This window comes from Siphateles boraxobius, unplaced genomic scaffold (assembly GCF_051911475.1).
Source record: "Siphateles boraxobius isolate OS27281-9 unplaced genomic scaffold, OSU_SipBor_1 3, whole genome shotgun sequence".
Taxonomy (NCBI): Eukaryota; Metazoa; Chordata; class Actinopteri; order Cypriniformes; family Leuciscidae; genus Siphateles; species Siphateles boraxobius.
The window spans coordinates 11305569-11328144 of record NW_027508919.1 but is presented as its reverse complement, the minus strand read 5'-3'; the positions used below and the strand labels follow the sequence as shown (position 1 = coordinate 11328144).

General features: G+C 36.1%; 1 protein-coding gene across 1 annotated transcript; it reads left to right on the top strand.

Moving 5' to 3' along the window:
- Positions 1–2029: 2029 nt before the first annotated feature.
- On the top strand, positions 2030–21856 carry slc7a11 (solute carrier family 7 member 11). Its single transcript, XM_077247819.1, has 12 exons — positions 2030–2488; positions 6822–6948; positions 7470–7585; positions 7704–7829; positions 15544–15643; positions 15721–15765; positions 15872–15995; positions 16629–16732; positions 17850–17946; positions 18397–18546; positions 20112–20289; positions 20740–21856. Exons 1-12 carry the CDS (start codon positions 2194–2196, stop codon positions 20793–20795), a joined length of 1518 nt encoding a protein of 505 aa, XP_077103934.1. The 5' UTR covers positions 2030–2193; the 3' UTR covers positions 20796–21856.
- The last annotated feature ends 720 nt before the right edge of the window (positions 21857–22576 follow it).

Here is a 22576-nt window from a genome sequence, read left to right as displayed (position 1 = left end):
GAGGAATGTCTCAGTGGTAGTCATTGATAACTGGAAATCTTCTGTTACATTCTCCAAAATATCTTAATTTGTGTTAATAAGAACATGAGAGACACGAGAGCAAGTAAATAATGACAGCATTTTCATTTTTGTGTGATCCATCCCTTTAAATTACAGTTTGTTCCTCAGACAAATCCATATACACAATAGAGTAAGACTCCTTTAGGCTGCAGTCTTTGTCAAGCTGTGTGGTTGTTGTTGAATACTGTTAGAAATGCACAGCTTACATCCTCTGTTGACTCTTTTTGTCCCATGATGATCTCTCCTCCCCCTCATCATATTATAGTTGATTGGACTGCGCAAGAGAGATGTTTCTTGGGAATATCGTTCTTGCTTTCCTCTTTCCAGCATGGCAAACAAGTACAAAGACCAACAGAGGGGATGTTTTTGGGGTCAGTTGTTTAAAATTGGTCTGTGAATGTATAAGATATATTTGTTTACTTTCATGGTGTCCTTTCACAGTTTATCTCTCACTCTCAACAACGATACTTAGTGTACGACAGTGTATCACAACTTTTTTTTTTTTAGCTGCGAGAAGACCTTGGGGCTTGGGTTCAGGACTCTCATGTGCCATAGATCTATGCCACAGGCAAGAGGAGGCATACTAGTGTATCTACACACACACACACACACACACACACACACACACACACACACACACACACACACACACACACACACACACACACACACACACACACACACACACACACACACACACACACACACTGATTATAATAGGAAATGTTTCTTGAGCATTAAAGGAAGGATCATGTGACACTAAAGACTCCATTATCTTTGTTATCACAGTTTAAAGTATATTTAAATAAAAAATGCGTAGTCAAATAAGTGCAATGTTGATGACCATAAGAATCTTTTTCAGAATACAATTACCGGTTTTATTCTGCAATATACATTCATTATTTTTGTATTATTTTAAACAACTTTAAAAGTTCTTTATAAAACATAAAAGGTAATCCTGCATAAAGTTATATTTTTTAACATATACTCACAAAAGAAAGTAACATTACAGATAAATAATTAATTACAAAAGTGAAGCCACAATTATTGTCATTTTTGCACAGTCATTATGATTCAGAGGTTAAGATATACATTTTTTTGTGAGATATTTCAGGTTATAAAAATCAGCAACTTGCAAATCATCACAAGTTGAGGAATTCACAATAGTGTCAAGGCTGATCTGATGTAATGTTACATCAGCCTCACACCGTCTTCATTCTTATTTACAGAACACTGAATCAGGCTTGACTGAAATTGCTTTGTCTGAAAACACAGACACACACACACAGACACACAGACACACACACACACACACACACACACACACACACACACACACACACACACACACACACACACACACACACACACACACACACACACACACACACACACACACACACACACACACACAACACACACACACACACACACACACACACACACACACACACACACACACACACACACACACACACACACACACACACACACACACACACACACACACACAGTAACTACAGTAACATGTGATTTGTCCTCCACATTCAGCTCCAATACCTATATCAACATTAAGTATGACAAAAAGATCAAACAGTCAGTCCACAATCCCAGAAACAGGAGTTTGTAATCAGTCTATCGTCTGCTCACTTGCTAATCCGAACACGTCTAGAACAAGTGCAGTGAAACAAGTGCCTTTGAAAGAACTAGACAAAACAGCAAGTGTTTAAAGTGAGTGTCAGATGCCTTTGTATGATCTGCATGTCACGTGAGGAAATGTGAGAATCGGATACTACTGCTAAAGCATCATAAATCTGGGCTACACTAACCACAAAAAGAAATACCATCTTTACTCACATAATACATAGTAATTTACAGGATAAGATGAAAAAAGGAATTCAAAGAGCAAATGAGTGAAAAGGGGAGTGTTTGAGACACTAAAAAGGCAGATGAGAGAGGAGAAAGAGGAGGGAGAGGCCACTTTACATAGCATTTGTTTAGACTTGTCACAGCGTATCAGAAGGTTACTTTACTTCTAGAACACCTTCTGCTCAGGCCTCTCATGTGCTACTGGCAAGGGGCGGCACACTACACTGTGAGTGAGAGAGTCAATGTGTGTGTGTTTGTGAGTGAATGGACAAGATGACCAGAAGGACTGTGTCAGTTCCCCATCCCAACGGGGATCTGACTCAAAGTAATTTAGGTGAGAATGACCCTCTCGAAAGAAATGGAGACCCCCACGCCGGAACCCCCAAGGAGAAGGTGGAACTGGGGAAGAAGGTGACCCTGCTCCGAGGAATCTCTATCATCGTTGGTACAATCGTTGGAGCGGGAATATTCATCTCTCCGAAGGGAATTCTGAAGAACTCTGGCAGTGTGGGTATGTCACTGGTGGTGTGGATTGCCTGTGGGATTCTCTCTCTTTTTGGTGAGTGTCACACATAACATAGCTGAACATACGCAAACATGAGTGTGTTAACATGTGCATATGCTCTCACACACGGGCTCACATTCACATTATCTTTTTCCACACACATCATTCATTTTTAATAAATGACCTAAATATCTCAAACACTCATCCGGTACATTATACTGGTATTAGAATCTGAAGAACTGTACAGACGCTTGCTCAACCGCTTGTTTGCTGTTTTGAAATTGTGGATTACCTAACAGCACCACTGATGTCACAGTCATTCATTGGGACACACCACTTTACTCACTGAAAGGAAATGAGTGTTGTTAAAAGGATTGATGACTCCAAAATTAAAATTATGTCATCATTTACTTTACTCTCATGACATTCCAAACAGAAGACGTTTAGCAGGTTTCAGCTGTTCTCTTCCACACAATGAAAGTGGATTGGGACAAGGGGCTGTCCAACAATGACAAAAAGACACCATAAAAGCTACCTGTTACCTGATGCTATTTGGTGTGAAGAGTGAAACTTAAGACAGTATTTACTAAAGTCTTGACTTGAATGTTCAGCTAAACTTAGCCAACTTCAGCTAAGCCATACAGGTTTTAAAAGACATCATTGTAAATGATGGCAGAGTTCTATTTTTTTGGGTGAACTAAGGTTCATGTTGCCTGTGCACTCTCACACCTGGTTACTGTCGTTTATTTTATTATAAGAGTACCGCTAGTTAAAAAAGGAGAACTGGATGATTGCAATCACATTTGAAAATGTGTCCTATTTGAAAATTAGGCACTATGGATAAAGCTGCATTTGTTCAAATAGCAGATGGAAAGCATTGCATTGCTTAAGTTGCTCATTGTGTACATTCCAAAATTATTTAGATAGCCTAAGTTAGACAGCTCTGAGTCAGATAAAAAAAAAAAAAACATTACTCAGAATCATGAGCTTTGAGCTAGTAGATTATTCATTTCTATTACACCAAACTAAAAAAGTATTCTTAAAAAAACGAATCATGAAGTATTTGGCTACACTTTACAATAAGGTTCAATTTGTTAACACAAGGATTCCCAAACATTTTTTATTAGGCCTAAAATATTAACTTAAAATACCACCTGAAATGTCAAGTTCATATTTTAATAATTTAAAGACCCCCTGTGGTGAAAATCAAGTTTTTAATGTTGTTTATATGTCTATGTGGTGTGTTTAATATGCTTTAAGACAAACCATGTGCAAATACATCAGTCAACATCATTGCTGAGTATTTTCTCCTAAAAAAATTAAAGAAAAGAAAGTCTCAAAAACGCAGTTTGAAATCATGGTTGTTTCTTACATCACAAACTACCATGTAACCAATAACGTCAACGTGCGGGCAGGTTTAGCATATCATTAACTAAACCGCTCTGAAGCAGGGGAGTCTAAAGAGAAGCCAGGTTCTCCCGGTATATTTTTCTGTTGATATGAAAATTCATGTACATTTAGTAATATATCGGGTGAATTATGTATATGATGTATGTAATGATGAACTATATGCCTTTCTCCACTGACGTTGTAAGTTGTTCAAAGCATTTCTAAGGATACTGATCTTTAGAAGGCAGACTAAGATGGTGAACATGACGAACATGGTTTGTTTAACATTAGCAATACATTATTAGCTGTTTGATAGTCAAGCAAAAATCAATCATATTAATTACTGTTATGTGTCCGACTGTCACAGTCATCGTCTGCACCTCTCTGTCTTCATCGGCACTACACTTCCCACAATCCTCCTTTTCTCCACACCTGAACTTACCCCTGCAATTACCCACCTGTTCATCCTCTTCATCATCCGTCACCTGTCATCACCTCGTTATGTTTGATTTGTATCTATATTTAGTTTGCTCTGTTCAGTCTGTTCTTGTCGGTTCTCGTCTATGTAACCTCTGCCTGTTTGCCTGCCTTTAAACTATTTTAAGGCATGAATACATTTTTTCACAAGAAAAAAACATTTAAAATATCATTTTGGTGATCAGAGATGAGTTTTAAGGCATACAATTATTGACTACAAGAAGACTTAACACAATTACATGTTCACAGTTCTCGGATGTTGGTTAATGGTTACGTGACTGACATGCAGATAAACAAAATATTTTATGTTATCTTGGTCACACTTTAAAATTCACATGCGATCACTAAACAGCGCAGCGAGATCCAGTGAGAAGCATTCGAATTTGGCACAGATGTCTCCAATACAAACGTCTATCACTAGTTAAAAGCCAGACGAAACCAGTGCTGACAGAGCTGTGTGTGTGTGTGCATTCTCAGGAACACTGACACTGAAAACAGGAGAAACACTATGCGAAAACAATCCAGTTAGCATACTTTTCAATTCATAAATCACAAACATTTACCATGTATTTACAGTAGTAACACTAGTAGTGACATAGTATTGTGGAAGAAACATGGGATATTCATATCAAATTTTATTATATTATTAACATGGACATGTATTAAATATTAAATATAGTGAAAATTAGAAATGAATGGTTAAGAGTAGAGCTCTAGCTCAAAAATAATATTTACATTTTACTCTTTAAAAATGAGGTCAAAAACGTACAAATGTTACTGTTTGTGTTGATGAAAATAAGTTTACATCCGCGTACCAAATCAAGCTACTGTAGATTTGCATTTTCAAGAGACCAAACATGTAGGCTAATTGTCACAAACTGCTCCGAGAGAAGAAGGTTGAGGATCCAAATGCTGTTTATTTGAAAGGGTAATCCACAATTGTAGTCGAAAACAGGTAAAGGTCATACAACACCGGGTAATCAGTCCAAACAATAACAAACACAACAAGGCAGAGAGTATGGGCAAAGAGTAATCCACGGAACAGGCAAGAACTCCAAAAAACCAAGAGACATGAGACCAGGGAGAATGCATGAAATTGCAGTGTAACACTAAACAAGACTTCGCAGGCAATAACTGAAAGAACCAGGCTTATATAGAGTGAGCAAACAAGAAGATGAGACACAGGTGAGAACAATGAATGATGATGAGTCTGGGCAGTGAGGTATGGGAAATGTAGTTTGTGAGGGAATGACAATAGTCTTTTGTGGAGTGCCCTCTGGTGGCTTTTCAATGGCACTCCAGCTGGTGACTGTTACACTAATATTATTCATATATATATATATATATATATATATATATATATATATAATGAAGAAATCCAGCCCCACAGGCGTGTCCAAAACATCGAATCTGGCCCACTTTAAAAAAGTTGTCACACCCCTGGATTAAGGGATGTAGAATATGGCCATGCAGAATAAGGCATTATTATGTGCTTTAAGTACTAATAAACAGCCAACATAGTAACATGCATGCTAATAAGCAACTAGTAAATAGTGAGAATTGGACTCTAAACTAAAGTTCTACCTATTTTTCAAGTAAGTGTTTTATTTTGATTGTTTTTATTTTAAAATAATTTTTTTTATTACATACTTTCATGATTTAACTAATTGGCTTTTTATCAACTCAAGAACCCAAATATTTATGGAACTCCACTATAAGCTCTGATATAAACACTATTTTGAACATTAATTCATTATATTAAAAAGAAGTTCAGGTTTCACTGATAGTCGGCATGCAAGAATTTCAGGCTATGCGTGAATAACCTGATCAGAGGGCCCCTCTAATGCCTAATGTGTGTGTCTGTGCACAATAGAGGCTGATATTGTCTTAAGCCGCACTTTGATGGTGAGGAAAGCGCGGTCTGACATCGTGGAGGTTGATGGCTTTGTGTATGTGTCGAAGAAGAATTAGTTTGTGTATAAGAAGAGCATTGTTTGACAGTTTGTTTATTCATTTGTATGCCAGGAGTCATTTCACACTTGTCAGCTCTCTTTTGTGTGCTGCAGCCCACAGGCTTTGAGGAAAAGCTGAGCTGCCCATTAAAAAAAAACAACAACTGTAGGTTCATCCACAATCTCTCTCAGCTGAAATCTGCATTCTAAACTCTCCTGGTGGGCCTTGTATTTTAGAGCTCTCTTTACATTTACCTTTTGAAGCTCACAAGTCAAGAACTGCGAGTGAAGAAGGGCTTTGATTTGAACAGAGTATTCATTAAAATGTTAAAATGCACAGAAATATAAAGAGCTTGTGTAACTGCACTCTCTGAGAATAGATGGTCTTAATGAACTGACTTAACCATGTGCCATTAGGGTTGCTTTTCAGGTGTTGTGTAAATCTTGCCACCTTTCTGAATAGCCATGGCACTCGCTCTCCAACTCTTGCCTTTGTCCAGCCACTGTTACCTAATTTTGCTAAAGTACAACGGTATTTGCCTAGTTCCCTTACTTTTTGTCCTTTTCAGGTGCTCTATCATATGCTGAGCTGGGTACCTGTATTAAAAAGTCTGGTGGCCATTACACGTACATTCTGGAGGCATTTGGTCCGCAAGTGGCTTTTGTGCGATTGTGGGCTGACATGATTGCCATAAGGTCAGTAAATCCTTATTAATCCTCTGTCTTCATTGACAGGTCTCTGGGGCACTGCCAGAATAAACAAACAAAATCCCCTAAACTCCTCAAATAAACACAAGCAAACTCTGCCCGATGAAGGTTATCTCTCAATATTACTGCTGGGCTCCAGTAGGAATGGAATAAAAACCAGAGATAAAGTGCCTTATGAACAAGCCATTGTGGAGGCTCTCATGCAAAGTATCAAGAGCTGGATTCAGTCCAGGTTCATATGTAGCAATAACAACACCGCCAAGAGTAACATCTGTAGATGTAGTTTGAAAGCAAACAAGCTTCATGTGAAGGAGAGCACAAAACATGTTTATGTACAAGTGAACTGGTTCACTGATTATAACAGAAAAATGCAAGAAAAGAGGTTCTATTACAGTCATGATTTATCACATAGATTGTTCGACCTTACTTTGAAACCGTGTTTTATGAGAGATTACATGATGACCAGTACAGTACACTGAGTGCTCAGAATTCATTTTCTCATCTTGAAGACCTGCAGGTTTTGCTGTGACCGCTCTGGCATTTGGCCGCTATATTTTAGAGCCCATCTTCATGCCATGTGGAGTTCCTGAGACTGCCGTTAAATTGGCCACAGCAATCGGATTCAGTAAGCTTTTTGGCTAAGTATTTAGGCGGCTTAATTACAGTATGTATATACCATATTATGGCCTGGTTTATACGTGCCATATTAATTTTGAGATATTGTATGTTCCTTTTCATTGCAGCCATGGCAATGTATCTAAACAGCATGAGTGTAAGCTGGACTGCCAGAATCCAGATCTTCCTCACGTTCAGCAAGCTGCTCGCCTTCGCCATTATCATTGTTCCAGGATTATACCTACTCTTCAAAGGTATTTAGTTTATATTATGCTTCTGGCTTCTTGAATAAGAGTTAAATGCACAGAATGTGTATATACATACATATATATATATATATATATATATATATATATATATATATATATATATATATATATATATATGTATGTATATATATATATATATTTTAGTGAGCATAAAATACTTCTTTCAAAAACAAACAAACTTTTAATTGGCAGTATTAATTTTAATAATATATCACTATTAGTTATATCATTTTTCATAGATATTGTATAATTCACATAATGTTGAGATATTGTATAATTCAACAACCGGTGATTCAGTGCCGGTTGTAGCTTGAATGATGTCCTGGTGAACTACCCCTTCTACTATGGAATGCCAAAGCTGACTTAATTAAAAAAAAGAATACATAAATAAATATACAAATAAATGTAAAAAAGCAAAAATACATAAATAAATACATAAATAAATATACAGAGAAATGTAAAAAAGTACAAATAAATGAGTATTTATACTTTTATTTCCTTATTTATGTATAATTGTATTTTTTCACACATTTATTTATTTATACATTTATTCATTTATTTATTTCCACTTTTATTTATTTCCACATTCATTTATGTATATATGTTTTTATGTATACATTTATTTATTTTCACATTTATTTATTTTTACATTTATTTATTTCCACATTTATTTATTTCTATATTTATTTATTTATACATTTCTTTGTCCGTATGCTAATGAGGGGGGCGTGTTTTACAGCAGACATCATAAATCGAGCTCAGAGTGGCAGTGCTGAAGGTTTGAGGCCACAGTGACACCTTGGGGTGTGTGACCAAACGAAACGCAAGAGGTGTGCGGACAATATCACATTTTAAGTCATGTATACCACCCTAACTGTATGTAGGGTAGGCTATATAGGGTTAACACACATAGCACACATGAACAGAAACTGCACTTCAACGGGTCTGATAGCAGACACTTGGACATGGAAGCGCATGAAAGTATTCACTATTAATGTAAACGCGGTGGATAGGGCTGATAAGAGCTTGAGTTTATTGTTGATGAGACTCGCACACCAGCGCAGAGCGCGGAGAGAAACCAGCGCACATTTCACTGACTCCTACGCAAGCATATTGATCAATAAATTTGAAACGCGACTCAATACACAGTTTACATTCGCGTTTCATAATTTCTTATGCATAACAGGTGACAATTCAAATGCTTAAAACACAACCCATATTTCATAGATGCTGCCCTTAGATACTGATTAATCACAAGTCATCAATTTGGAATTATTCTTAAATCAAACAAAATGGCTCATGTAAACGCAGCTATAGTGAGCCACGCATCTCACCCCATGCAGTGGAGGACAGAAGCATCATCATGCCCATTTAAACAGCACCTGGTCGTGGTGATATTTCCCCCTGTAAATTGATTTTATATCTACCCAAACCTTATTAAATTGGTAGAAAGTAAAAGTCGTTATGAAATTAATGTTAAAAATAAATGAATATAGAAATATGAAATGATGGAATCAATTAAATTGTATATTTAAATATGAAACTAAAACAGCCAGTAGGTGGCGTTAAGTCACTGTCTTAAACGAGTGAGACATATCCTTAATCTCATAACGACTTTTAAGCAATTGTAATTGCAGTGTAAAAGCATTCTCCTCTGTATTAAGATTTTGACTTTTAATGACTTATGTTAATTTTATTTTACTGATAACAGCATAGTGCCTTATTGTAATTATAACTGAGTAGTTTATCGATTAATATTAAGAACTTGACATATATGATGATGTATAGCCTACCTATTTAATAAGGTTTGGGTAGATATAAAATCAATTTATAGGGGGAAATATCACCACGACAATGGGCACGACAGGTGCTGTTTGAATGGGCATGATGATGCTTCTGTCCTCCACTGCATGGGGTGAGATGCGTGGCTCATTATAGCTGCGTTTACATGAGCCCCTTTTGTTTGATTTAAGAATAATTCCAAATTGATGACTTGTGATTAATCAGTATCTTAGAGCAGCATCTATGAAATATGGGTTGTGTTTTAAGAGCCATTCCACCGAAAGGGTGACATTTCTGTCCCCAGGACATTAAATGTATAAAATTGCATGAAATTTAACTCTAAAAGACATTATATTATTAAGCAAAATGTCCTGCACATTAAGCTAACTACAAATTTAAAATGTATAATTAAAAACATTAATAAAAACTACATAGGACACTAAAAAATAGCATTTTCTGCATGTCCCCACTCTCTATCTCTAAAATTTACCATGAAATATGATGATTAAAATCCTTCAGAAATCTTAATTTGTTTACATTGTTGTGTGACTTTATATCCAATCTATGCTTTAAAATGTTTTTTTTTAATAAGAAAAAAATATTTTACCTAATATTTTAGATAAAATACAAATTTTAGTCATGTCCCCGGGTTTTCACTCAGTCCTGTTACCCTAACACATCCCCCCCTCTGAAAAAACTTGGAATATTCCACAAGACACATTTTCATCTGGATCTTCTGAAGGCAATGGGAAGACCATAAGTAAGTCCTCTCATTTTAATTTCTGTATATTTGATGAAATTGTAACTATGACTGAGAAGGTAAATCTCAACATACTGTCCTGTTACCAAAATATTTCTTATATTTTATTTGTTCATTTTAAAAATATGAACTTTTGGTGAGTCACTAGAAATTGCTCAGTGTCCTCATGCTGTTAGCATGTATGCTATGTGGCCATATTCCATGTATTTGATAACTTTTTGCTTAAAAACTCAATCCTGTTACTTTCAATCCTGTTGCTTATATGAAAAATAACAGGAGTGAGTTAAAGTAACAGGAGTGAGTAGAGTCTTCTGTTTTGTTGATTTAATACTGTAAATATTAGTTGATATAATACTATTCACCTGAATTATGAGTTTTAAGGTTGCAATTACTTATATTGTAGACATTGGCATTAGTTTTACAATGTGAACAACATACTTTCAGGAAGCCAGTCCACCACAAGGTGACTTAAATGTTGTGTCTTTGTCTTTGTCTTATATTTTGTAGAAGATGGAGAAAACCCATACTATACAGGTGCCAGAAATACCCACCTATGGCATATTGCAATCGAAGGATCGAAACACACCCCCAACCCTCTCTTTTCCCCCTTTTTTGTCTTAATTTCCCTCTTCCTCCCTCCATCTCTCTTCTTCTCTCTCCTTCTTTCTCTTTTCACCTCCTTCTCTGTGAAGTACTACTAGCACATAGTACATCACTTTAACACAGAAATCTTATGCACACACAGTCATGTACACTGTCTCCAATACACACACATATGGACACTCATTCCTGTTACCAAGTGTTCATTCCTGTTACAAAGTGTGCATTCCTGTTACTATTTTTTTTCTTTTTTCTAAAAAAATAAAGTTAAACCAGTGTTTTTATCAGTTTTGTTTGGGCCATCATTTATACAATAGTTTAATAAATTAAATTATTAAAACAATTATAAACTTGAGGGTTCGGTCTTCTTTAAAATTAAAAAATGGCTTTGTGTTTTTTATTAAAATACACCTTGCCTTAATATATAGTGATTTTTTTTCACAAATATCAATTATTTGAACATATAACCAACAATTTCTTTAAAATAAAGTCTTTCTTGTGGGGAAAAAAAAGGAATTAATTGACATGGTTTTAAACATGCTTTTTAAATGGCACATGAGTTTCGGTAACAGGACTGAGAAAATATGCGTCCACTTCTGCTTAAACCTTGTAAAAAAGATAAAAATAAAGTTGGCTGAGATTGACCAATACACATTTTGAATAGTTAAATATGTGTAGTATTAGATTCAGTCTTGATAAAAGATAAAGAATCAAGTTAAATTTTGAGAGTTACAACAAGCAAATGTCACCCATTCGGTGGAATGGCTCTTAAGCATTTGAATTGTCACCTGTTATGCATACGAAATTATGAAACGTGAATGTAAACCGTGTATTGAGTCGCGTTTCAAACTCATTGATCAATATGCTTGCGTAGGAGTCAGTGAAATGTGCGCTGGTTTCTCTCCGCCTTCTGCGATGGTGTGCGAGTCTCATCGATAATAAACGCAAGCTCTTATCAGCCCTATCCACCGCGTTTACATTGTTGTTAATAGTGAATACTTTCATGCGCTTCCATGTCCAAGTGTCTGCTATCAGACCCGTTGAAGTGCAGTTTCTGTTCATGTGTGCTATGTGTGTTAACCCTATATAGCCTACCCTACATACAGTTAGGGTGATATACATGACTTGAAATGTAATTTGGTCTCACACCACAAGGTGTCACTGTGGCCTCAAAGCTTCAGCACTGCCACTCTAAGCTCAATTGCTGATGTCTGAGGTAAAACACGCCCCCCTCATTAGCATACGGAGAAAGAAATGCAGAAATAAATAAATGTATAAATAAATAAATGTGGAAATAAATAAATGTTTAAATAAATAAATGTGAAAATAAATAAATGTAGACATAAAAACATATATACATAAATTAATGTGGAAATAAATAAAAGTGGAAATAAATAAATTAATAAATGTATAAATAAAAAATTATTCGTATATTTATTTATGTATTTATTTATTTTTAATTAAGTCAGCTTTGGCATTCCATATTCTGCCACCCCACAAAACAACCCCTATGAGCCATTGAGTAATCCTCGGCAGCCATGAAGTGGCTATAGTTGAAAATTCATTTAATTCAATTCAATTCATTTTAATTTTAAAACTGTTTGTATTCCAGTAGATAAGATAACAGCAATCTTCCACAAAATCAGGGCACATTTTTCATGTTATCACCATGAATGAAATTGAGGAATGTAGATCTTTTTTTAAAACGATATCAACTTGTTTTGCTATTTTGTATAAATGTATATATTTAAATTATTACAAACTGAGGCAAATAAAAAATATCCCAAAGGTGCAAATCTGTACACTATAAACTTAACATAGTATTATACTCATAACAAGATGAGTGATAGCCGCATAATGTACCTTTACTTTTTGCATGTTTCCCCTCTTCATTTTCTTAATTTCGGCTCCTGATGACTCAGAGCACTTTTCCCCCCAGAGAAGCTATGAGTGAGGATGCACAGGTGTACCCTATGCTGAATTCTTTCTTGTCTAGAAGCCTGACGTACATGTAAATTCTACTCCCCCTCACATCTGTCACAATAATTTTAATATGCTTTTCCTTTGCAGTTTAAATAAACCATACATGTCACATGTATGACATGACTATGGGGGTAACAGAGTTGGACTGGTGACCCAAAGATTGCTGGTTTTATTCCAGTACCGGTAGGAATATGACTGAGGTGTCCTTGAGCAAGGCACCTAACCCCCAATCGCTGCTCCGAGTGTGTGTATCCACGTTGGCAGTGTGTGTGTGTGTGTTCACTACTCACTACTCTGCTCCTAATGTGTGTGCACTTACTTGGATGGGTTAAATGCAGAGGTCAAATTCAAAGTATGGGTTACCATACTTGGCCATCACGTGTCACTTTCACTTTCACTTTCACTTTCACTTTCACTTTCACATATTTCAACAGGGCATCTTGCATTATATTTTTTTTTTTTTAAATTAAGCCAAACAAAATCTCGACAGCATCCGACTAGAGCCACCGGTGCGGAACACACCGGAAAAACTAAGTCGGCTGACACTCAAAAACGACCCGACGGCCGACCGTCGGCTTGTTGTGTCCCTGGCTTAAGGGCAGAGCCGGTCCGAGCCTTTTGGGGGCCCTAAGCAGAATTTGATTTTTGGGGCCCCCTCCCACTACGCGAAGTCACCTGTGCTTGACGATTATTGACAAAAATGTCACGCAATAATGAGACATTAAAAATGAATACAATGAGGTTATGTATTAATACAAAATAAATACTTAATAAAAAATAGATGTCTACTTAAAAAGTTTTAACTTTTACTTTACTCTTTTACTAACTCTTTGAAACTTCTTAAAACAAACGGTCTCAAAACATATAAAATAAATTATCTGCTAAAATAATGACAAAACTGAGAAATCAGAAACATAATAAGAGCAAGGGTTCAACAATGACAACTATTGTTGAAAACTGTAAAAATAGTATTATTTCTCAACTGTCTCAATACAGTGTAACTGTCCTCAAAATCTTTTTTATTATTATTATTGTAACAGACTTTGTTGGATTGTAAATGACAGAATCCAACAAAGTCTGTTACTATAATACCGGTAATGATGTACTGGCGCTCGTTGTATGTGTGTATGCAATCTATTTTTCCCCACGGGGCTTGCCGTAGATAGGAATGGGTCGTGCGCACTTAGTACTGGAGTGTCGCGGGTTTTTGGAGTTAGTGATCTGATGTGTGGTATAATAAAGTGGAGAAGAGTTCAAACTGCTACCCTTACACTTAGAAGGTTAAGTTCCCCTGCGGCTATTTTCTCCAATTTAAACCGATACCGTGACTATGCGCAGTTGCGCACGACTTGTCTATGCACTCGCGAGGTGTCTAGATTATGCGCATGACTTAAACGCTGGCAGAAACAGCAGCAGTTGTTGGCAGGTATATTGATCATGAAATCAGAGTTTTCTTGTCTTGAATTATTCATTCATTCATTCATTCATTCATTTATTATGTCACTTGTTTAAGTCATCTAAAAAAAAAAAAATTAAACTCGATTGGGGGGCCCCCTGGTGGCCAGTTCGCTTATGCCTCGGGCCGGCCCTGCTTAAGGGGTGGAGCTGAGACGTGAGGAAAGGAAATAAGAAAGCACAAATTACAAATGAGAAGCACCTAAGAAGTTCACTTCAGGCAGATTTATAGACCACAATGCACCATGAGTGTGACGTCACAGCAGATCGAGCTTAATCTACCCCCACACCACACAACTCAAGTGAATGATATTGGCATTATTTTGACGTTTAACCGCATTTAATACTTTTTGTAGCTACCTGTGTGTGTTTTTTAACACATTTATAGTTTATTGTATTATCATTTTTGTTTGTGTATTTTTTATATTTAATAGTTTATATATTATATAGCTCAAGAGTACATACTGTACAGGCCTAAATGGTTGATTATCATTAAAATAATAAATCCGCTCCATAGCAGCTGTATTCCAAGTGATCAAGGTCTTAGGGCATTCCATTTAAAAACATTTCAAGGGTTCCACGAGTAGTGGGCACTCGTGCAGCTTAAGCAATGAAGTACATCCGAGTGAACGAGACAGAGGGAAGTTAGCGAGGGAATCTCATCATTTTTTTTTTACGTAAACACAGCCCAGCTCTTCCTACTGACGTCACCTCAGGTTTCCCCACTGGAAGCCCTGAATAGATGTAAACAAACCTTACTCCTACTTACTTGAGTGAAAGTAGTCTACTTCTCCGTGTGCACTCTCCAAGTCCTGACCAGGTTAATTGACCCACACGGTGACATGGTGACATTGACATGATGTGCAGATGAGTGGTAAGACCCTGATCATGCATTCCTTTTAAGTTGTGCTGCCCTCGTCTAGATTCCGCCATGGGCAGTAGCCCACGTTGCCCATGCCGAAATCTGCCACTGAAAACCATTCATTTTGATTAATAATAAAAATTAAGGATCCATTCAACAGAAATAGGTTTGGCTCAGGGAAAACTAAAATTACAGAGAACATCAGGCTGTCTAAGCTTATCACAATGTTAATCATTTACCACTGGTTACATCTGCAGGGGAGACCAAAAACTTTGAGAATGCATTTGAGGTCAACACAGTAGACTTATCAGGACTTCCTCTTGCCTTCTACTCAGGCATGTACGCCTATGCCGGCTGGTGAGCGCACCTTCTAATTCCACACAAATCCAGTAATGCTGCATGCAGTGTTTGAATACATTTTTGGCCTCTTACAGGTTTTACTTGAATTTTGTGACTGAGGAGGTGGAGAATCCTGAGAGGTTAGTGTTATAACAAATATGATTTCTGTATGGTTTGATGTTTAATTCAGCTGTTTTGGCAAACCAAACGGCAGTGATGATTTAAGTGTTCATTTCCATTCACCAGGACAGTGCCTCTTGCCATCTGCATCTCCATGGTGATAGTAATGATCTGTTACACACTGATAAACGTGGCATATTATACCGTGATGTCAGCAGAAGAGCTGTTAGCCTCCAATGCCGTAGCTGTGGTGGGTCACTCCCTGTCTGCTTCTATCTCAAAACTTCTTCATTTATTAACAAATTCCAATTAAATTCAACAAATTCAATTAACACAATCCAGGATCCTATCAGTTTTTCATGTAGCAGCAGTAACTGGAACATTTAAGAAAGAGAGCCAGAAAAGAAAAGGATATTAGTTTTTTAAACGAGTTTAAGCAATTTGCAGTAGTGCCTGTAATAGTCAACACCTTCCTCCTCCCCAAAGTAAATGTGATTACATAAAGCCAGTGGTTCTAAATGCCTGTCTGTTTCTCTGCTGGAGTAATCATATATCTCTCACAAATAACTGACAGCACCAGAATACGTGCGCAGAGATCTCCTGCTAGGCTCTGAAATACTCTAAAAGCTTTCTCATCTGGTTAGACGTCTGTAATGCATTCATTTATAGCCTGTTTCACTTTGTGTGTCCCTCTACAAGCTCACTCTTATGGAAAATATAAAGCCTTTTTTCTACACTGATTATTCATAAACACAGACAAGTCTAAAAATTGAAGATCAATGTTGTTTTCCTATTTGTTTCACAAAATTAGTTCATCTTTCTCACTTCCATCCACTCTTTTCATCTCTTCCCCCTCTATCCATCCATCTACCCTCCCCAACAGACTTTTGCAGAGAAGCTGATGGGAGACTTCTCAGTAGCAGTTCCCGTTTTTGTAGCTCTTTCTTGCTTTGGGTCCATGAATGGAGGCATATTTGCCATCTCAAGGTGTGCATCTCAGTTTTAAGTCTCAGATTACCTGATTTTTACACTTATTTTTTTTTTTAAGTGTCAAACATAGAGCGATAAAGGTTATAGAAAAACTAGGAACAAGCTTAATTATTTTGGGAATATCACACAAATGCATACGAATGAGCCACCAATTCACCAACAGGTAAAATACTTTAAGGGTTAGTTTACCAAAAAATGAATATTCTGTCATTAATTACTCACCCTCATATAATTTCAAACCCGCAAGACATTCATTAATCTTCGGAGCACATGTGAAGATATTTTTGATGAAATCTGAGAGCTTTCTGTCCCTCCATTGGGAGCAACGCAATTTACACATTCAAGGTCCAGAATGATTGGAAAGACATTATTAAAGTCATAAATGTGACTCTAATGGTTTAACCACAATTTTATGAAGCGATGCGAGTGCTTTGTTTGCACACAAAAAAACAACAACTAATTTACCACTTTCTTTACAAAAATATAGACCTGCAATCCAGTAGGGGCAGCACCACAACGCATGCGTGTTGTGTTGACTCAAAACCAGAAGTTGTTCAGTGAACGCGCTTTGGATAATATTATTTTGTAAATACAGGGGTAAATTATGTTGTTGTTTTTTGCGCAAGCAAAGCATTTGTGTCGCTTCATAAAATTGAGGTTAAACCACTGAAGTCACATGGATTACTTAAATGATGTCTTTACTACCGTTTTGGACCTTGAATGTGTACATTGCATTGCACCCAATGGAGAGACTGAAAGCTCTCTGACTCCATCAAAAATATCTTAATTTGTGTTCCGAAGATGAAAAAAGGTTCAAGGTTTTGGAACGACATGAGGTTGAGTAATTAACTTCAGAATTTTCATCTTTGGGTGAACTAACCCTTTAAGAATTGCCATGAGATGTTGAAAATTTCACCAAGTAGCCTATATGCATTTTTTATTATGTTTCAAATGACCCAACACTTGTTGGTCACAGTTAATTGTTTTAGGCTTTGACACATTTTTAGTCTTTAGTTTCAAATCCAAAGTTTCAGAACATTGACTATTGTATGTCTTGGTTCGTATTTCTACAGTTGATGTTTTAAACGTTTTACATTTTGTTTCTCTTCCACAGAATGTTCTATGTCGCCTCTCGAGAAGGTCAGCTTCCTGAAGTTCTCTCTATGATTCACATACGCCGACACACGCCAATACCTGCTGTGATTGTCCTGGTAAATCATAGACACACATATGTCCCACTCAACGGTCACCTGTACAGATACTTCTGTTCAGCTGAACAAAACCCTTTGCAGCTAATTTGAAAGATTCAAAAATAAAAACATATTACTTATGAAACTGACTATTGTATATGTTCCTAAAAGAAAAAAAATATATATAATATATATATATATAAAAATAATAATAATAACAATAATAATATGTATATATAATAATAATAATAATAATAATAATAATAATAATAATAAATATATATAGACATACACTGTATATAAAATATTCAAAAGTACTATTAATATTATTAAAAACATATAACTGACTAACTAACTGACATATGCATAAACATTAACTCGCATAAATTATATAACATATAACTTTTAATTTACTATATCAGTAATTTTCATGCCTACACACCTTTCTAAAAGTGCTCGTCTTTCTTTCAGTATCCGATCACACTACTGATCCTCTTCCTAGGGGACATCTACAGCCTGCTGAACTTCATGAGCTTTCTACGCTGGTTCTTTATCGGGGTGGCAGTGGTCGGCCTTATCTACATGCGACACACACGCCCTGATATGCCACGACCTTTTAAGGTGACCCTCTTTTCTGTTCTGGCAACATGTTACCTCATGTCTAACGCATCTCTAATGTAAATTATTAGTTAAATATCTAGCGGTTAAGAAAACGTGGTAGATTTAGTTCTAAGGTGTATGTTATCAGAGATGAGGCAAGAGTTGGAAAGCCATTGAGATCTCAATTGTACTCAGTCACTTTGTTATGTTGTCCACTTAATATTAAATTGCTTCAGGGGGCCTTTTTCTGGGATTGGTCATCTGGTAGTTACTAAGTATCGAATATACTGTGAAATAACAACAAAATAATTTCAAAATCAAAATCAAGAAATTTTTTTGATCCATGAGTAACTGCTCTCTTTTATGTCTTATAAGTATTTTAATTTGTCGTGATGAAAAAGTATAGCTAAACAAACTAGAACAGGTTGGGTTGGGTATAAACATGAAATTTAAATTCATGATATGGCCATGGATCATTTTAGATAGGTAAATGAAGATTTTACAGACATCACTGACAGTGGTCAAAACATGTTGTCTAAAGTCGAAAGTACACTTAAATATAGTATATCCCAAAAGAAAGAATCGACTCAGAACCGCCTATAAATCGAATCCCACTGCGTTCCAGTTCTACGTCACTAGTTAAGACATTTGCATAATGCCCAACTATGTTGTATGTTGCCTGCTTGAGAACAACTTGTCCCGCCCTCAAACATGACATTTCACTGACAACTGCTTCTTAAATCTCGTTCAACGCGGGATTTGTAAAACACTTCCTCTGGAAAGATGGGTCAGTACCCAGTATATTGGACTAGCTTACTCCTAAGATTCACAACCTGCAAGTGAATAATTGATTTATATTTTCTACCGGGTGTTTGAAATACATAGTTTTGTGTTTTATATTTTATATTGTGTAAGTTTCCGACTAACCGGCTAACTCATGTTATTACTGTCTTACTGAAATAGTTCTACAAAATAGCTGTGGGCCCACTATAACCTGAAACTGTCTATTAATGCAGACTGACTGTCCGTTTAGCTTCAGACAAGCGCTGTAAGCGGTAGACCAATCACAACAGACTGGCCAATCAGAGCAGAGCAGGCTCACGGAAAGGACGGATTTAGAGAGACTGATTCATACAACGAGTCATTTGAGAATCATTGAAAAATGTGGTCATGTACAATGTATATTATGAGCAAATTAAAGTGTTTTTTGACCTTTGATGCATGCAAACCTGTTGTAGGAGACCTCCAAAACTAAATTAGGAACCTTTAAAATAACAAAATAGGGGCAAACCAAACCCAAACACGCTCCAAACCCATTTGATTGTCTTCTGTAAAACACTATCTGTACAGGTCAAAATAAACAGGTGTTCTCTTCAAAAAGGGAACAAAAGCACTATCAAAATTATGAAAGTGGCCTACTCACTATATTCCAAGTCTTCTAAAGTCATATGATTTAAAGAACAGGCTTACATTTATACAGTACATACAGTCTCAACTGAAAAACACATGCAGTTTATTGCTCTTTCCAAACTCTGGAACACTATACTTTTAATATGTCTTTATATCTGTATTTTTCTCTTTCACAGGTCCCTATTATAATCCCTGCTGTTTTCTCCTTCGCCTGTTTCTTCATGGTCTTCCTTTCTCTATATTCGGATCCATTTAATACTGGGATTGGCTTTGCCATCTCTCTCACTGGCATCCCTGCATACTACATATTCATCTACACCGAAAGAAAACCCAAATGGTTCCAGAAATTCTCAGGTCAGAGGTTACATAAATGCAAATGGCAAAACGCAACAGTGTAAAACTTCTGATTTTGCGTGAAAGTCATTTTTTGTTTAGTTACACATGAATGATTATTATAATGACTTTGCCATGGCAATTTTTTTATTATATGACTAGTGTTAAACTCTTGGAAATATATTTTCTGGAAATTAATAAAAATAACCTTATTATGCACAAACAATGGAACATATGGACATTTCAGAATCAGAATCAGAATCAGAAGGTGCTTTATTGCCAAGTAGTGTTTTACACATACAAGGAATTTGCTTTGGTCGTAAGGTGCTACATGTAGACAAACATACAGTTGGCATAAATAAATGTCATGGAATTTATTCCATATCATCTAGAATATGGTAATATCATAAAACATATGCTAATAATTAGTGAAGTTAGCCTTTTAATGTTTGTTTCCCTTGTGTTTTTCAGACTCTGTGAACAGATCACTACAGATCATCCTACAGGTGGTTCCTGCAGAGCACTGACCTTTATCCTTTTTTTCTCTTTGCATTTATGTGTGGCTGTGTCTATACAGTATCTGTAGTAGTTAACGGGTGATGGGTCACGACCAAAATCTGTTCTGATTGACAGCAGGGAGAAAACAATACTAAATCCAAATAATAAAATCAACCGAAGCAAAGCCAGTTGAGACCTATTTTTGTCATACATCCAAAAATGAGCAAAACCAATCTCTGAAATGTCTCTGTCTCAGTCCACCTGAGAAATAGATGCCATACTGTCATTTCAACATAATATCTTCTAATGCTGTGAAAAAACTAACGTGACATAAAGTCCATGCATATCACCTGTGGTGTTTTTGAACCGTGGCCACTTATTCAATTTGCACTGCTATATCTTTATACACGTCAATGTCACAAACGCCACTCCAAGTGATTCCACTCAATGAGGGTTGACTCAAGAATGAGCTCAGATAGAGATTTGGACATAAATTTGAAATTCTGTTATACTGACATGACTGTACATGTAATCACTGAATAATGGCTATCTTGTAAGGTCTTGTCTGACCAATAGGTTATTTAGGACATATCACACACACCATTTCTGTATAACACTACACTGGATAATCTGGTATTTTAATTGCCTATAGGACTGTTTTATTGTACCATGCAGGAGAACTCCACAGTGCTCTAATTTATGTTGATTATTGCTCCAGAACTGCCTTTAAACCATTTGACAACTTAAATATCCAATCCAGCTTGAAAATGAATTGTATTTATAATCAGTTTATTCCCAAATGAATTGCCAGTAAAGTAATGATTTTGCACATTAACATTGTGTTTGTATACTGAATCACACACATCTATCCTAGGAAACCTGCCTACTTGATTATGTCTGTGTTTAAATTAAATCAGTATTATGTTATACTATTATGACTATTTTAGATAATTCTACATTGACTGGTATATTTTTGTACGCATATTTTGTAAAACTATACTGACTGCTACAGTAGAAACAACTTTTGTAAAGCTACAAGCAAACTTTGTATGACCAATTCTACCACATTAAATAAATCTATTTCCCTTTACCTCTGCTATTTTTTCAGAAATGTTTTCCATGATGTTGTTTTATATATATATATATATATATATATATATATAAAATTGCAAAATTATGCAAAATTAATTCTGCAAATTGGCAACAGAGTTTAGGTGTAAAACTGATCAATACATTGACATTGCAATTATAGATTAATTATAGATTACTCTTTACTAAGCCTATGAAAGTCAAAATTTAGCTGCAGTTCTTCTCTGCTAGAATTACAATCTAATCCCATTCAAAACTCAAAGTGGTAATCTGGACCCTGTAGTGTCCTGACATCCCCTGACAGTGGTAATAACGTATTGGTGAATAGTGGGCCATAGATTGGACATGACAGGAAATATAATGTTGAAAGCAGAAAATGTGTGTTTTTTTTTCACACTGTGAGGATTTTGATCAATGAACAGGTTTCACTTCACAAAATCTGCTGTTGTAGAAAGAGACCAGCCAATGAAATAACAGTAGACATGTAAAACCCAACACACAGTTTTTGTGTGTGAGTATATTGTTGGCATTGGAAGGGATCTAGGAGCAGAATGATTTATCCATTCCACTAGAATGATTGCATTACTCCTCTACCTCAACCGCTTACAGAGCCATCCTAAGAAGATGAGAATATAGTAAGAAAGAAAACAGAGATGGCTGAGGAAGAAAACATTACTTCACCCACAAAATCGTATCAACGTGAGTTCTTGTGTGTTATAGT